The sequence below is a fragment of the Cololabis saira genome, chromosome 10 (genome assembly GCF_033807715.1).
Source record: "Cololabis saira isolate AMF1-May2022 chromosome 10, fColSai1.1, whole genome shotgun sequence".
In the NCBI taxonomy this organism is placed as follows: Eukaryota; Metazoa; Chordata; class Actinopteri; order Beloniformes; family Belonidae; genus Cololabis; species Cololabis saira.
In genome coordinates this window covers 34,317,798-34,336,296 of record NC_084596.1, presented here as the reverse complement: position 1 = coordinate 34,336,296, position 18,499 = coordinate 34,317,798, and the positions used below count along the sequence as shown (strand labels likewise).

Here is an 18,499-nt window from a genome sequence, read left to right as displayed (position 1 = left end):
TCTTGTCTCTTCAGGCTTTTAAGGAAATGTTGTATGCTGCTCAGGACCAGGCACCATCTATTGAAGGTAATCAAGTTGTATGTTGTTTGCGTGAACCTATGCTGACCTTACAATCGAACTTTTCTTTCATTTCATGTGGTTATTATTTGAAACTACCCATCCAAACCTGCATTTCATCTAATCTCAACACTTGATAAATCCGAAATAAATGATAGCAAATTATTATGTGGCCTGACATTTTTATAGGTGTGAACACCTCTTTCTAAAGCCTGGTTTATGGTTCTGTGTTAAGCCAACGCAGAGCCTACGCCGCTGCCGTGACACCGTCGTGAACCCTTCGGACTTCTCCGTCACTCCATTTCAACGCAGTGCAATTCCCCCCCAGAGCGCTAGTACCCTACGGCGTAGACTCTGTGTTGATTTAACGGAGAACCATAATTCAGCCTTAAGGTTAACGGCACACAGAATTTAACACTGGATAAATCCAACAAAATGACTGCAAAATGTGATCATAAATAGGAGTGCAATACTCTGCAAAAGCCTTGAACCACCATATTTTGTCGTCTTATTAAAGTTGAATGACATCCATATTTATTAGTCTTGCCGAAAGGTGCACACACAAAATCGGTGGGAGACTGTGTCTCGGTGCAGTTTGGTGCAGTGGTGCACCGCTTTCTCGTCCTGAGCCACCAGATGGTGGACCAGAATTTCCTTCAGGCCATCTGGAAGTGGTTCTCCATAGCCTTTCCAGTCTCAAACTGTATATTGGTAAGGACTTTACCCTCAGAGGTGAGGACAGTTGGCTTCTGAGGGCAAGTACCCCAGAGTACAGGACAATCTACCTTCAATTAATTACCCTTTAGGGATTTATAAAGTATGTTGAATTGAATTATCAATCATATACACATCTCTGCAGGATACATGCTGACCTGCATATCCCCCTCTGACCACCTCAGTGTCTGCGGTCTACACCTGTTTATATAGTCCCTGTAGTCCACCAACTGACCATGAATCAGTCAAGTGTACATAGAACTCTTAGTTCTCCTACCAACGAATAATTGATACTAATATATTTAGTTTTACATAATATTGACAGGACATTTGTCTCTGTTCTTCTTCCTCTTTCCTACCTCCCTCCTCCTTCCTTATGGTCCTGGTCCAGGTTTCTTACCTCCTAAAGTGGAGTTTTTCTTGCCACTGTTTGGCTTATGGTTTTTCTCCCACTAGAGGAGTTTTTTACATCCTATTGTTTATTTAATATTGGGACAGGGGTCGTGTTCTGGGTCTCTGAAAAGTGCAGAGAGCCAATTTGTATTGCATTATATAAGTATTTTCTTATACTATATAAGTAAAATTGAATTGAATATGAATGGATGAATGATTTAATTTTTCATTTTTCTGTATGTGAACATTGAGCTGATTTGAATTTCTAAAAAGCTTAAAGGGGACCTATTATGGCATCTAATAATTATTTTAAACAGGCCTTGAATGTCTTTAAAAACAAGCTTTTGATTGTTTTTGCTAAATAAATTAGAAATTCAGCCTCTGAGCCATGTCTTTATCTTCCCATTCTCTAACCTCATTATCTATGCGGGATTCTGAGTGGGCGGGGCTCTGATAATGAGGCACTGTGCTGATTGGCTGCCTGAATGACGTGATACACCTCTACAAAAAAATGGCGGAAGCTCCGGCCGGCGGAGTTAGTTGTGAGCGTGGTTTCACGCATCGGAGGTAAATCGCGCCCGTCGTTATGTAACGACGGGAGCAGAATCTGAACGGCTCGTAGATCCACATCACACTGGATGGATCATCCGGGCGGCTGTACAGACACTGCAGAATTTGGTTGCTTTCCTCCTTCTCTGAGTTGGCAGGCTGAGGGGAGACCACTTTATATATGTTAAAGCAAGAAAAAACTTGTTTTTCATAATAGGTCCCCTTTAACTTTTGTCTCATCTGTTAAAAAGGTTACCGGTATTCCTTAAAAAACATAAAACAAAATAACATCGTCGCCTGTTAGCATGCATACAGTATTAGCTTTTTCAAATCTCCTTATGCATTTCTAAAGGCTCCTGTACACTGCGTGATTCCAACATGTGTATAAGATCGTTACGTCTCACTGTATGACCTACATAAAATATAAAAAAGATAATGCTAAAGTCCCTAGAGATTTTTAGACATTGTTTACTAGGATATATAACAACTTAGCTGGTAAAGCTGCACAAAACATTTTTTATCTAACCATATATCAGTCTGAAAACCCTTGGTTTCTTTTATTCTGCCCCCATGACTCAGGTGATGGTCGGCCTTTCCAGATGATGGATTGCTTGTCTTGTTTTTAAAACAAGATTTCTTTTATCAAGTCTCCTCTCTTTGTCTCTTTTAGATCCTACATCTTCTTCTACTTGTTCATTGGTTCTTTGAGAAGTTTGAGCAGATGTCTCTGTGCTTTTTAACTATAATCTTTAAGCACCCGTGGCTTACTAACTGCCCTCTTCAAATTCAGTTAAATTCAAAATAGTCTATTAATCCCAAAGTTAAATTAAGTAATCTTGACAGTGTCTGATCTAGCATTCATCTCTGAAGTCAGACTGTGGTCTAGCTGTCAAACATGGTATTGCGCAGCCCCCCCTCAGCTATGCAATCCTTGACACTTCGGTTTTTTTAAGCTACAGGTCAATTTCCAAGTTTCCCTTTTCTGTCCAACATTCTTGAAAGGGTAGTTTATAACCAATTGCAGTCATACCTTGACCTTAAAGGCATCTTGGAGAAATACCAGTCTGGTTAAAAGTTGTTCCACAGCGCAGAAACAGCATTGCTAAGAGTTTTCTTGTCTGCTGATCGGGGTCAGCTGTCCTGCTTGGAAGTTACTGCTAATTTTGGCACAGTAGACCATGATATTTTATTATAAGAACTTGAAACGTGTGTGGGTATTAAAGATAAAGTTCTTAACTGGTACCGTTTCTTTGTTTTAGGCCCCCTTTCCATCAGCTGCATCCTCACTCAACTGTGGGGCTCCAGGGCTCCATTCTGGGCCCACTTCCTTTCGCTTTGTACATGCTTCCTTTGGGCTTTTGCTTTCAAACTCGTAGTGTTGCTTTTTATTGCATTGCTGATAATCTGCACACTTATGTGTCTATAGAGACATAGGATAATGAGACTATTTAAGCTTAACTCTTGTGCTGGATTCCTCTCCCGTTCAGAATCCAGGTTAGGATTTTATTGTTCATTTTTTAGACTGGATGGTATGGCACCACCTTATTTATCTGGGCTTTTAAACTTTCTTAATCCTGTCAGAGCCCTGAGATCCATTTAAAGCTGCCTTTGTGAGTTCCAACATCCAATTTAAAAAGCAGAGATAATAGAGCGTTTTCTGTTGTTACTATCAAATTGTTGAACGATCTGTCTGAGTATCAGTCCTGCCCCGACCACTGATCATTTAAAATCTCTGTTAAACACGCACCTTTTCATTCTGGCTTTTCCACTAACTTGAGAGCATGCACTGATGATGTTCTATTACCTTCATTTGTACTCTTTGAAGTACAAGTACACCCCCCACCCCCACCAGACTAGTGTCAAGTCACATTAATTAAAACATTATCTCATGTCGGTGAACAAAGTACAGTATTTCTGACAGTGTGTGAGGAATTCATATCAGGTGATCTTTGATCACAGAACCTTTTGAGGTAGCCATCTTCAAACCTCATGTATGATGTGGGACACTTTTGGAGCTACAATGAAAAATATTGTCAGAATTCGGTGTGAAAATGTGCAGAGTCGTCGTTGGTCTTCTTCCAGGGAACTTGTTGTGGTTCAGACGGAGATGGATGTGCAGACCGTGGTGTCCCTTGGTCTGGATCAGCTGGGATGTCTTTTGAAGTTTTCCTTGGGTCTACCATCCGCACTATCCTTTTGATTAACCTGAGGTTGCAGTTCCTTTTATGGCAACATATCGGGAGGTTGCCTATGATCCCATGGATGACTTAATACATGCCAATATAAATACAGAAACATAAAGCTGGTTGGAGATGAACATTAGTTGTCTTTTACCTTTTTAATAGTAGGAGCTGCTGGGACTTCTGTCATTAATTTGCTGTAAACTGTGATCAGCTCTTCATTAAGTCCCAGTAATAGACAAATACAATGAACTAATACTAGTAACGCACACAATTACAATGGTCTCTTTATTAAACACACCAATTAAACATCCTAACTGCTAATAGGAAAGAAACGGTACTAGATTGCGTCAGCAATAGCTAATTGCAGTCAGTAGTTTGCCCACCTGAAGTCCAGTTTATGAAATGTTCTTTTCGGTACCAAGAGAAAGCCCATGTGAGCATGGAGAGAACATGTTAACTCTACAAGGCTCAGGTCATGCTTCAAATCAGCGACGTTAAACCTGAGAGGCAAGTGCTGACCAGCAAAAACGTATCATGAGGGTAGAGAGAATATATGGAAAATGGCTGTAGTGCCGAGATACCTGTCATACTTTTTTCCCTTCCTCCTCAGAAATTGTAAAGCAGTTTCCTTATTTATCTTATTTATCTGTTGCTATGGCTGACAGGATAATATGACTATGAGCCACTTCCAGTCACTAGCTGGTGCGCATTCGCATGTGCATCCATTTACTTTTGGTTTTTGAAAGCTGCTTTTTAAAAAACAACATATGCAAAATGTGAAAGAATAAAATAAAATTAGATAATTTTTTTTAAAGTGGCTTTATTTCACATTTCTATTTTTGTCAAAGGCAAAAAGAGTGTTTTTTTTTTTTTTAAATATTATTATTATTGTTCTTGTTATTATTATTTTTATTTTAAAGACAAGCTCTTAAGCGCGAGGATAGAAACTAAGAAGGGGATTGTCAAAACCGAGCTAAAAATACATAATTTTCAAATGGAAAGTGTAGCCTTTTACTGAGACAGACATGCCATAATGATAATGATAGTAATCATGATGACATGAGCTGAGACAGAAAGAAAACAGCAGAGTAAGGCCAAAAAAAGTGATGCGCAGATTAGAGTAGTCTTACTCCGGTGGATGTTTGTGAGGGACAGAGGGAGTGGTCGGGTCACTCCAATTTAGTTAATTTGGTGTCTTGTCTGAAACACGGTGAATCACTGAGTGAGAATCACAGCGTGATTCAGACCCCCAGCCCAGACTGTTGTTTGGCAGCTGTTTAAAGTGGCACCAAGTTAGTGGTGAGACACAATGGTTCTACATGTCCATCATCCAGTTAAAGCTCATCAGAATCTGGCTTGACGAGTAGTTCGGACCAAAAAATGTTGTGGATTACGTCCCAGTCTCTGTTCTTATACAAGAGGCCGATGGTGGATCCTTTTAGTCGTGTGTGTGCGCTTCCATCTATGTTTTGGTTTTTCAGCCCTAATTTACGGTGGCCGAGACCCGCCATTGCTGAAAATAAAAGTAACGCTGCAAACAAAAAGAAACGCTGCAAATATAAAGAAACCCAGCTGCAAATAAAATAAAAAAACAACGCAGATAAAAAAGCGGTTTAAAAAAGCCACAACGGAAGTGAATTACCGGGGACTATTTTTGCCGATGCACCGGTGTTGCACATTAAAAATTACACGTAGCGACGTTGAACACTAACCTTTTCACTTATTTCATCGTTCGTTGTTCTTCTTATTCCTCACTCTTGTTATTTCTTACTTTTCACTTACATCCTCTTCATCTTCTTCTTCTCCTCTCACGTAAAAAACACTGGTGCATCAGCAAAAATAGTCCCCAGTAATTCACTTCCGTTGTATTTTTTTTATTTGAGTCGCTTTTTTTTTATTTGCAGTGGCGTTTCTTTATATTTGCATCGTTTCTTGTATTTGCAGCAGCGTTTGTTTTCATTTGCAGCATTTATTTTATTTGCAAAGTGTTTACATTTTTTGCAGCAGCGTTTCTTTTTATTTGCAGCGTTTCTTTAATTTTCAGCAATGGCGGGTCTCGGCCACCGTACTAATTAGTATAAGCCTGTATGCATATTATGTGTGTTTTAAGTTTATGTGTTGGTGTATGTGTTCATATCAGTCATGAGTTAGAGCTGGGAGGCATCAGAATGTGCAGGACAGCAGCCCTCGAGGGCTGGAGCTGAGGAGCTCTGGCCTTGAGCATCTACATGCCATGCGTATTTGTAAACACTGTCATGTCTGAATATGGTGCTCGTTATGGACAAACTGTGGCCAACACAGACAGCAGAGGTTACTCCTTTCAATCATGCTACCGCAGGCGCAAATGCTATTGACCGCATTAGGATTAAATACAGAGAAGTGCCAGAGAAAGGCGGCCTAGATTCATCCGGGCAGCAGGGCAGAAACTATGGAGGAGTTCAACACGTGAATAAAGTAGTCGAGGGTCACGAGGTGTGGGTGCAGTTTTGTCCGTTTCAATCTAAAATGCAAGTGTGTGTTAGGGATGGGCGGTATGGACTAAAAAATGTATCACGATAATTTTTGGCATTTATCCCAATGACGATTAAAAAAAAAAAATACCAATTCAACTCCACCTTTTGTAATTATAAATCTATCACCACATTTTAGGTTTCTTTCTTTCTTTCTTTCTTTCTTTCTTTCTTTCTTTCTTTCTTTCTTTCTTTCTTTCTTTCTTTCTTTCTTTCTTTCTTTCTTTCTTTCTTTCTTTCTTTCTTTCTTTCTTTCTTTCTTTCTTTCTTTCTTTCTTTCTTTCTTTCTTTCTTTCTTTCTTTCTTTCTTTCTTTCTTCGCGCACCATACGTTGCCGCGTACCCTACGGCGTCGGCTCTGCGTGGATTTAACGCAGAACCATAAATCAGCTTCACACAAAAACATCAACGGGAATTTTTACCGCGAGATGACAAATTCTTACCATGGGGAATGTTTTTGACGGTATATCGTGAACGGTAAAATATCGCCCATTCCTAGTGTGTGTTACAGTTTGGGGGTTGAGGCAGCCGGTTATGCACGTGTGTGTGTCTTCATAGCTCTGACAGCTCGGTGGGAGAAGGTTGTAATGCTGCAGAGCCTCCTGGCGTCAGGTAGGACGTGTGGGAGGAGTCTTTCAGGAGTCTTTCATGATTTGAGAGGCACTGTGTACACAGCGTGTGAGAAAGAGATCCTGGATGGAGGGGAGGAAACTCCCGGTGATCTTCTCAGCTGTTCAGATGTTGCAGGGCCCTGCATTCCTGACCAATGCCATTCCCAAACCAAGCGGTGATGGAGCTCACTGGGCTGCACAGGGCCTTTGTGGGAGGTGATGAGGATAGGTGGGGGGAGGTAGGGCTGGGCGATATGGACCAAAAGTCATATCTCGATATTTTCTAGCTGAATGGCGATACTCGATATATATCGATATTTTTTCTGTGCCATAATTGGGGTTTCCCCCAAAGCATTATAGCATAGCATCTCTGTTAGCTTCATTTTTGTCTGAGGCAAACCCTTAAAAAAACTGTCAGTTTTAATACAAAGCCTCGTGCCAAACGTCACATAGGTACCTTTAGGTCTGCACAATATCAAAATGTATAAAACAAATGAAATAAAAATAAACTGCCTGCATATATAGAATAAAAATGCTTCTTGAATAAAATAAAACAAATATCCCTTTCCTGCATAACAATTAAATTAAAATACACTGTGCAATTAATACAATGTAGACAGTAACAGGCAGACTTTTCCACTGAGGTTGACAGTTGTGCAAATAACAAAACATTTGTGCAAATCTCAAATAAAACATTCAAGTCAATTTGTCACAAAATAAACTATATCAAAAATCATTAAAAAAAAGAAGCTAAATCGATATAAACGATATTGTCTCGTACCACATCGCGTTGAAAATATATCGATATATATTAAAATCTCAATATATCGCCCAGCCCTAGTGGGAGGCCTCTCTTCAGTGTCCTCAGGCAGTCCAGATATTGTCATGTCTCCTTTGCAACAGAGCTGGTGTTGGTGGTCCACCTGAGGCTCTCAGAGATGTTCACACCAAGAAGCTCGGTAGTAGATGCTGATGAGAGGTCAACAACTACGTCCTCTGTTTTCTCCATATTTAGGGACAGGTTCTTCTCTTGGCACCAGCTTACCAGATGTCCCACATCCTCTTAGTAAAGCGTCTCATTTTTGTTGCTGATGAAGCAGACAACACGTGTGTTATCAGCAGATTTGGTGATGAGGTTGGACTCTGACTTCGCAGAGCTGTCATGGGTGAGCAGCGTGAACAACAGTGGGCTGCACACGTCAACAGCATTACCTCTGTTTGTGTCCGCTACTGTCGGGGCTTCCATCGGTTGAAGATTCGTAATTGAACAACCTTTAAAGAGGTTATTGTCATGGTTAGATTGGGAAGTAATTAATTAATTTGTTCAGAAATACATTGTGTAACCAGAAGACAACAGCAGAAGCAGCTGCTCCCCCTGCTGGTTGGAGCAGGACAGAGCGTTGCTGCTTTAATCCATCTCACATAAACACACAGAGACTGGCTTACTTTGACTGGACCTCTCACTCTACCTTTTTATTTATTTATTTATTTATTTATCTTGTTCTCTCTTCCTTTTTCACACATACAGATTTGTTGGATTATTAAACGCTACTCACCGTCATAACAACTTGTCTTTCATTGCAGTCACAGATGAGGACACAGTCAAGAGGTACTATGCCAAGTTTGAGGAGAAGTTCTTCCAGACATGTGAAAAAGAGCTTGCCAAAATCAACACTTTCTATTCAGGTAATTGCTCTACCTGTTCCCATGGCTCTGCACACAGCTCTGGACTATACGCTGGGGGAGTGCTCAAAGGTTTATTTTGATCCAGAGGAGCTCTGGTGTGATTGATTCAGTTTAAATCACTAGACTGCTGTTTTCTGAACTTTTTGGCCCCCAAAACCAAACTAGTGTGAAAACATTAATCATTTAAATGTAACAAATACCCACACTGTTTTTTTTTCTTTTTATTCTGCTATTGCTTTCAGTGTTTTATGTACCATCTTCTTCCTAATCTCCTTTCAGAAAAGCTGGCTGAGGCTCAGAGGCGATTTGCCACCCTGCAAAATGAACTGCAGTCGTCACTCGATGCTCAGAGGGAGAGCTTGGCCAATGGGAGGGGCCTGAGAAGGAGGAAGACGGTGTTTGCACTTTCACAGCAGGAAAGATGCAAACACAGAAACATAAAGGACCTCCAGCTGGCCTTTTCTGAGTTCTACCTCAGTCTCATACTGTTACAAAACTACCAGGTGCGTGTCGACCCCTATACATACTTCAGCTCAACACTGACACCCTCTTGAAGAAATATTCCACTCTCCATATTGAGAAGAGTCATTTTATTTCACTTGAGCTAAGGAAGTTTGTTGTTGGTCAATTAGAAGAAAGGACTATGAATTACTTATTATGAATTAATTAATGAATTAATTATTTTGAGTTACACCTTTTAACCAATAATTCTTACCTCAGAAGTTCTGCATTTACGGTCTTTTTTTCCTCGCCAAATGTAAGAAGATGTAGCAAAGTTGTGGGACGGGGGGGGTGCTATGGCATATCACGATTTTACAGCAGGATCATGGCCATGATCTTTCATTCTGGTTTTAGGAAGCTTTAAACTTCCCAATATAGCATCGGCCATGTTTATAGATTGTACAAAGAAAGTTTTGATTTAATCTGATCAAATCTCTAGGAGGGGTTTGTTAAAGTATGAGGCCCCGAAATGACCAGAATTCAGGAAAAATTACATATTCTATTTCAAATGGTGGACTTTCTGTGCGAGTTGGAGCATGGGTACAAGAGACTTAGTCTGATACAAAAGTCACATTATCCCTCGATGTAGGTGAAAGCATATGTCGGGCCTCGTCCAGAAATCTGGCGCTGGCACTAACAAGCCCATTTCTGCACACCCATGCTGTCCACCCATTAAATACGGAATTTTATGCAGCACCTGATCTGAGTGTGCAAACTTTTAGTGAGTTTTTGGGCATATGAAGGCTTTCAGAAAGGCGCTTCATTCACTTAAAAATTAAGTTAAAATTTGATACAGACAGATAATATTGATGGTCTCCAGGAGTGTCTTTGTTTAATAGTAATGTTATGAATCTAAAAAAGCATTGATTTATTTGAACAATTACATTCTTGAGGACTGTTGGTATCATTGCCCTTTTGTGGGCATTCATGGTCATTTTTTCGTGGTTTTCATATTGTCAACATCGCTATCAGAGTTATATTGCGTCAGTCAAAATTAAGAAATGTATTGTGATATAAATTCTGCCCACATCGTCCAGCCCTATGATGATACCCGTCTGTGCATTAGACACATCACCTGTTGTTGCTCTTCCTGCACACCAAATACTTGGGGTTGTTCTCATTATTTTGCTTCATCTAATTTTTTTAGCCATGTATTTATATGCTAATGTTGCTTTACACTCCATTATTTGGGAAAGACTGAGTGGAATTGCTGCGCCTCCAAATCAAGAAGAGCCAGTTGAGGAGGTTTTGACATTTGGCTGGAGGCTCCCTGGGGAGATGCTGCACACATGTTAAAACTTGAGGAGGCCCTGGATATCTCAGCTGGCTTGGGAGTGGGTTAGATGGCTCAAGCGTATTGATGCCATGTTTTTGTTGTAAATATTAGTGGTGTTGTTATTATTGCTAATGGTTGCAAACCAGGATTCTGCAGGATTTGTGTAAGCCCTAGGAAGAGCAAGTACAGACACACGATGAATCAGAATCTCACAGTCCTCAGGAAAAAGATCCAGACAAATTCCTTCAGACATTTTCTTGCTCAATACTGGCATAGATGTAAATATCTGAGTAAGAAATATTACACCTGTCTATGCTTTCCTTCTTGAGCCACAGAAAATGATATACAACAATTCCTGCATATTCCACACACTAGTGTTGTTTGGGTGGAGGCAAGTCGAGGCATTTTTTAGACCTTAAAACAAGGTGCTAAATAGTTGTCCTCCCGCTGTATTTGCCTTGCAGAACCTGAACTTCACGGGTTTCAGGAAAATCCTCAAAAAACATGACAAGATTTTGGAAACGTCGAGAGGGGCAGACTGGAGAGTGGCTCATGTTGAAGTCGCTCCGTTTTACACATGCAAGAAAATCACACAACTCATCTCTGAGACCGAGGTACACACACACACACACACACACACACACACACACACACACACACACACACGGCTGACAGTTAAGAAAGAAAACTTACTCCTGCAACGTGATTATATTTTCCTCTTTCCTCCCGTCTCCTGTAGGCATTGGTCACAACAGAGCTGGAGGGGGGTGACAGGCAGAAGGCCATGAAGAGGCTCAGGGTTCCTCCACTGGGAGCTGCACAAGTCAGTTGCACACTTGACTCGCTGCTACTGTTTAGATTGTTAATTACTTGTCCTCCTTGAAGTATTTCTGTCAATAGAGGGTCTGCATTGATTTCACTTCCCCACTGGACCACGCTCCCTTACTCGCACTGAGTGGCAAAACATCAGCAGAAATTGCTGCAACTAGTGGAGAAGACGGGATAACAGCCGATTATGGGCTTAAATTAAAGGCAGTTGGACTTGACAGTGACCCGTACAGTTACCCGAAGAACCAGTGGTCCACGGACATTAATATTTGACCACGAATCGAGTTTCCTGATATTTATATACTTAATTTCTACGCCGGGGAAATACACGAAGAAAAGCTTGAAGGCGTACTTGGTCCGACTTCAAGGCAGGATTTGTTGGCGAAATTAAAGTGATGAGGACACCGAACTTGACCGTTTAACGTTAGCTACCCAAAAATCCAACATTACCTGATACAAAATGGGAGCCTCAAATCCACGTTTCGGTGCCTGGAATCCAGTTGTTTCTGTGAATTGCAGCGATCCATTTGTCTCTCTTAAGCTTATTTTTCGGCAGTCTGTAAAACTATAACTCCAATTTCTTGCTAAATCTATGAGTACAGTCGATCGCACAACAGCTCTTTGCCATTTTAGATGTTTTCGAGTTGCTCAAACTGAAAGTTTACGCTGCCACTCAGTCTTTCTGCCACTCAGTCTTTCTGCCACTCAGTCTTTCTGCCACTCAGTGGGCGTAACCCGCTGTGAAGTCGCATCTGTGACATCATGCGCATTCCCTCTATGAGGGACCTTATTACTTTATCTCTCATCATACTGCTCAACATCAGCCTGTGATGTAAACAATTAAAATATATGTGTGTGTATAATTGTACATATATGTGTGTGTTTGTGTGATAACTGAGTTTCTCAAAGGAGCACATTAACATTTCCGTATTGCTTGTTGTTCATACTTTGCATTTGTGTGTTCCCAGCCGGCTCCTGCGTGGACGACCTTCAGAGTGGGACTTTACTGCGGAGTTTTCCTCGTCTTAATAGTCACTGTGGTCATTGCAGGTATTATTCACACGCACGTCTCTAAATATGCAATGACACAGCGATATTTATAAAAATATAGTGACTTTATTTTTTTACTTCCTGGAATTCTATAGTCCACATGGCAGAAACATTTATTTTCTGACTATCAGTCATGTTGCACCAGTCAGTTTCACGGGGTAAATGAATCAGGAGGCTGGTGTGGCTTGTCCCAAACTGAACTTGAGCAAAGTTGCAATTGCTTAAATTGATGCAATGATTACAACAGCTGCTTGCTGTACCCCCCCTCCCCCCAGGAACACCCCCCCACCCAAGTTGTTTTAGGTTACCTCTTAATTTTGTGCCCCTTTTTGTGATCGTTCCCACGAGCACTAGCTTCTGTCACTGCATTTCCAGTTCGGAGGCTTTGGTGACACGTGTTTCACAAACCCCCCCCAAGCATTGTCCCTTAAGCTTGGAGTGCTTGGACTCACCCATTATTTTTTGGGGTGTGACGGTCACGTTCAAAGCTGTGGAAGTGGATGATAAGTTCAGAGAAAATGACAAGTTAACTGTCTCAAGATGTTATTTGAAGACAATGGTCCTTTTGAATGGTCTCGATGGGGCTAAGAGTTCCCAGGGACTTCTGTTGATCCTGTCCAGCTCTGGTGACACACCTGACATGTTTTGTTACCTTGTCTGCAGTGAGTGCAAATACAGCAAAGCATATCAGGAGTTACAAATATCTTGATCCAAACATACAATTTATAAACTGATGGGTGCTGGACTTGCTAATCTTCTGATGTGGTCATTTAAGCACAGTTATGGGGCTCAGACAGGCCAAATATAACTTTGTTTGCATATGTTTTCGGTGTCTATTTTAAGTCTGACTACATAAACTAATCAGCAGATGAAGAAAGAAATCGTAACAAAAATTCAGAAGTGTACCAGCTGGATTTAGTTTTTTTCCATCATGACATTGTTATGCACAAGTTCTTCGAGCGAGCTTGGTAGACAAATTAAACTCCACACAGAATAAAACTGGACAGTAATGTCGTGCCAGTCTGCAAGTTACATTGCACCGTTGGAAGGCCTGAAGCAAACGAGGTAAAACGGGTGTTGTGAAATCACCAAACGTTGCTTAACATGTTCTTGTTTACGTGTGTCGAGCAAGAAAGTGGTGAAAACTCATTACGTTGCCAGTTTTGTTAAACTCCCTCTACGTGAATCATTGCTGACTTGGTTACACAGCAGCTTCTTACCATAATTAGGTATATAAATTACACAACAAAGGATGCAATTTAAAGATGAAAAACAGAGCAACAAGCATCTTCCACTTGCTGCTGATTGACAGAACAAAATATGTAGCTGCCTGTAACTAGAGGACTACCGAGAAGCTGGACTACAATGATGACTGGATGTTCCAGATGTTTTTTTAATTTAATTTTTAAAACATATTAAACAGGAAAGTCAGAAAGTCGATCAGATCTACTCTCAGCCCTGACTATCACGATGTCTATCTCCACAGGGGCTGTGGTGCTTCCTAATTCAGATGTCTGGCCGATGGTCAGGATCTACAGGGGAGGCTTCCTGTTGATAGAATTCCTCTTCCTTTTAGGTATATGCAAACACACACACACACACACACACGATCATGTGCTTGGGTGCTGTATTAGTAGCTAACTTTCCATATATTAGATTCAGACGGAAGATTTTCTTGAATAACTGGAAAAACTGATGTTGCTTCACGGTGATACAGTTGGAAAAATGTCTTGAAATAGCCATGTCAGCTGTGCTGGTTCTCTGTCCTCACTTCCTCCTTTGTTTTTCAGGGATTAACACTTACGGCTGGAGACAAGCAGGAGTTAATCATGTGCTCATATTTGAACTGAATCCCAGAAACAACCTCTCTCACCAGCATCTGTTTGAGGTCAGAAAACACAAATATTCCTCAATAAGATGATGTCCCTTTGTCCTGATGGATGGATGAATGGATGAATGGATGGAGGGATGGAGGGATGGATGGATGGATTAATTTTTAGGAATGCCAACTTTGTAAATAGCACTGTTGTAGCAATATAGTCAAAGGCACAGACTACCACCTATAAAGAAATACAGTATATAATAAGAAACTATATGTGTAATATATAAGTAATACCCCAAACTAAGTGTACAGGGTATGACATGTATTGGGTGTGAATGTTCGGGCTGTGGATGGAAAGCCAAGTCAAGGGTGATGGCCATGAAAGAACATGGAAGTACAATCTTTACCATGAAAGGGCATTAAGCTAATGGACACTGATTGAATCATTCTGTCTGCAGATTGCAGGCCTGTTGGGGGTGCTGTGGTGCGTCAGCCTGCTGTCGTGTCTCTTCAGTGACAGCATCCTAGTACCGATGCAGGCCAACCCACTCGTTCTCTACGGCTTCTTCCTGCTGTTTCTCATCAACCCCTTAAAGACCTGTTACTACAAGTCACGCTTCTGGCTGCTGAAACTCCTGGTAACGTCACACTGTTTCGAAGTGGATAGCAATCTCTGAACTGACGTAACTGTTCGCTGTGTGCAAATATATGGTATATATGGTGAAGTATATGGTGAAGCTAGCTTTTTTTTTTGTCATTGTGTCTCCTTCAGTGAGTCTTTTTTTTTTTAAACTTTTCTGCAACTCTCTGCAGATATATGGGGGGTTAGTGCCAAGCTTGACAAAAAGAACAGTTTCTTTTATATGCAATTTGACGTTGGACGGATGTAAGGTTTTTTTCTTGTGCATATATGAGAGTGAGAGTGACTGGTCCTTCAACAGCCCTCTTGATAGTCTGATTTAACAAACTTCACTGAGACCTGAGACTGAATCTGTCAAGGGACTAAAATCACAGATGGTGAAGTACGCGACTTCAGAAGACAGTGATGGATGTGGTATATGTGTGATGGTTGTGATGGATGTAACCCCACCGCCCCAAATGAACACTAGAGCTGAAGCAGTCAAACAGAGAGACTTAAAACAGGGATTTTGACCTCCAACATAGTTCAGCCACAACAGTCCTTCATGCTGAATCACACTTGGTACTGGTGTGTCGGGTCAAGCAGCAACTCGGTCTCTGAGTATCTGCAGGTGAAAGGACTCCGACTTGTACTGGAAGTGTGAGGTGTACGACATGAAGAGGAGTGGTGAAAGTACAGACCCCTGTGGTGCTGCTGACCACCAGCTGATCAATTCAATTACATTTTATTTATATAGCGTCTATTACAACACAAGTTGTCTCTAGGATCTTTCCAGAGACCCGTAACATGACCCCCGAGCAATTATTACATAAACAACGGCAGGTAAAAACCGCCCTTTGGGAGGGAAGAAACCTTGATCAGGACCTGGATCATAAGGGGGGACCCTCCTGCTGAAGATCAGCCAGGTAAAGCAGGAAAGAGAATGAAGAACAGAGAGAGGGGGGACACAGATATGTTGTCAAAGGTACATAAGACAACATATCTAAGTATTGATTATCCGTTAGCTGGAGAACTAAGAGTTCTATGTTCACATGACTGATACCAGGTTAGTTGGTGGACAACAGAGACGACTGTATAAACAGGTGTAGACACAGACACTGAGGGGTCAGAGGGGGCTGCAGGTCAGGATGCAGCTCCTGAAGCTCTGGCCTGCAAACATGTACAGAGGAGAAAAGGAGGGGGCAGACCAGCACAAATACTAGAACAATGGAGAACAATTGTGGTTATGAGATTCTTCTAATAATTGAAGATTAAGTTTAAGAAAGCAAAGAGAAGAAGAATTGTTCAGACACAACCATACAGTCTCCCAAACTGAGGCCTGTTTCTTTGGTATTGAGTAATTGAGGAAATTGTGTAGAGCATCCACCTGTGTCTTCTTGTGTTTCATACCTAGTAAAGCACGCTGAATTGTATTAAATGTACTGGAGAAATCAAACAGCACGATCTTCAGTGCTGCCTGCTTTGTCCAGATAACTGAGGGTTCGTTGACGCTCCAACCCCATGACGATAATCAAGCTGCCGCGGTTTCTAAATGTCACTTCTTTACTTACGTAAACGGTCTGCAGATCTAAGAAGTCCTTGTTTAGCTTTTTTTCTTTTGCAGCTGTCTAATCTGTTACAACACAAGTTCAATTAAACAGACTGATGACTGTAGAATGTTTTTATATTCATTAATGAATTTAATGATTGAAATTAATTGTTGATCAATCGTTTATTTGATTCATCAAGCTTGAAAAAAAGGATTTCTCCAATAAGATTTTGAAAGATAACTCATGTTTTGGTGTCTCGTGGACCTGTGATTTGTTGTGAATGTAAAGTCACAAGCGTACCTGACTCTCTCCGCAGTTTCGAGTGGTGACGGCTCCGTTTCATCGTGTTGGATTTGCCGACTTCTGGCTGGCCGACCAGCTGAACTCTCTGGTCGTGGTTCTGATGGATCTGGAGTACATGATCTGTTTCTACAGTTTCGAGCTCGACTGGAGAAAACATAACGGACTCATCAGCAGAGGTGCGACCGCAAGATAAAAACAAGAAGTCAAATTACTGAATGTGTTTTTTATTTTAAGTTTAGAAAACTGATGACTGACGGTTTCCATGTCCCCCTGTCCAGGTAAAGATGTGTGTAACTCCTACTCCTACGGCATCCGCGCCGTGATAAAGTGTCTGCCTGCGTGGTTCCGATTCGTCCAATGTCTGCGACGTTACCGTGACACCAAGCGAGCCTTTCCTCATCTGGTCAATGCTGGGAAATACTCCACTTCCTTCTTCGTGGTCACGTTCTCCGCCCTCTACAGTACACACAAAGGTAAAGCGACCCACCGCTCTGGTTCTGATTCAAACGTCTTTAGGTTCATGGGCATCTCTGATGTCTCTTTCTCTGAGTGTGTTTAATCATTAGGTTGTTTCTCCTTTACTAAAATGCTACTCTGTTGGTTTTAAATTAAATCAGTGTTGTTTATGTGTCTCAGAGTTTGTATTCATACTTAACCACAAAGGGTTTGAAATAAAACAATCAGTCAAAGAAGAAAAATGAGGCACTGACCGTTTTAAGAAAAGTACCTCTGTTTTTCATGGGTTCAAATATTTTTGGGCAAAGTGACGTAATTGTAAATCTCACCATAACCTGACACTTACAGTCAATTCCTAATGTTTGGCGCTCCTGGACGCCGTCACGTTGTAATGTCGTTTTCAGATTAGAGCCCGCTAACTACCCTAGAAGATGGACGCGTATTAAACGCGCGATAGTCGGTGTAAACGTGAGGCAACTTATTGCCTCTCCGGTCTAATATCAAGTTGAGGGGAAAAGATGACTGGGGAGGTGTTATTGAGTGGTACTATCTACTATGTAACACGACAGCCCGATGTTTGGTTGGTCGGCCTCTCCGGCTCCACCAACATCAGAAGCTGATGCAGGAGATGTAGCGGGTGGAGGATCTGCATCGTGTTGCACAAACATGACCAGCAGTCTCCATCTGTCTCTCAGTTGTGTTTGCTGACTTCTATCAGAGGTTCTTCCATTTAATGACCCGAGTTTAGTTGCAAAGTCGCGGTCAGTCATTTTAGCAGCCGGCTGTGGATTAGGAGATTGCAGACATCCTCGTCTTGTCATCACCAAACACCCTTTGTATTGTATTTTGGTTTTTAGTTTTTGAGCATTTGGTTTTTAGCATTTTTTGCAAATGTAACCCCAAGACAGTATATAAAGTAATGAAATATAGACAATTTATGCAATTATAACACTTTAATGTTTTCATACCTTTAAACATATTTAAAGGCAAAAACATGGCACCAGTTATTCTCGTGTCCAACAAAACATTCCTTTTTTGGGGATAAAGAAAAAAATAACCAAAAGTTGTAATGTAATGATGAAAAAAAAAAAAAACATAAATAAATAAAATAAAAAAAATAATTAAAAAAAAAAACAAACCAAAAACATTTTTAAAAAATCGATCTTTAGACATATGAATCGATTTTTAGGAATTAATATGAGAATCGATTTAGAATTGGGAAATCGATTTTTTTCAACACAGGTCTAGAAACAACCCGTTCACCTCTGTTTACATTAGTCCCGAGTCGTGATCCCCTCGGAGGGGTTTCTGGGGGTTTTGTGGGGGTTTCGTCTTCGTTTACTGAAGAGCATACTCTCTGGGGTTGAGATCGTCAACATTTATCATCAACAT

At 41.0% G+C, this 18,499-nt stretch overlaps 1 protein-coding gene across 1 annotated transcript in view; it reads left to right on the top strand.

Annotated features, from left to right (window-relative positions):
• Positions 1–18,499, top strand: part of LOC133452932 (xenotropic and polytropic retrovirus receptor 1 homolog) — a 35,762-nt gene that overhangs the window by 11,186 nt on the left and 6,077 nt on the right. Inside the window, exons 2-12 of the mRNA XM_061732696.1 lie at positions 15–66; positions 8,601–8,702; positions 8,982–9,205; positions 10,944–11,093; positions 11,219–11,302; positions 12,276–12,357; positions 13,844–13,933; positions 14,148–14,245; positions 14,638–14,817; positions 16,665–16,827; positions 16,930–17,124. Of these exons, the coding sequence (XP_061588680.1) occupies positions 15–66; positions 8,601–8,702; positions 8,982–9,205; positions 10,944–11,093; positions 11,219–11,302; positions 12,276–12,357; positions 13,844–13,933; positions 14,148–14,245; positions 14,638–14,817; positions 16,665–16,827; positions 16,930–17,124 (1,420 nt within the window). The remainder of the gene's footprint in view (positions 1–14; positions 67–8,600; positions 8,703–8,981; positions 9,206–10,943; positions 11,094–11,218; positions 11,303–12,275; positions 12,358–13,843; positions 13,934–14,147; positions 14,246–14,637; positions 14,818–16,664; positions 16,828–16,929; positions 17,125–18,499) is intronic.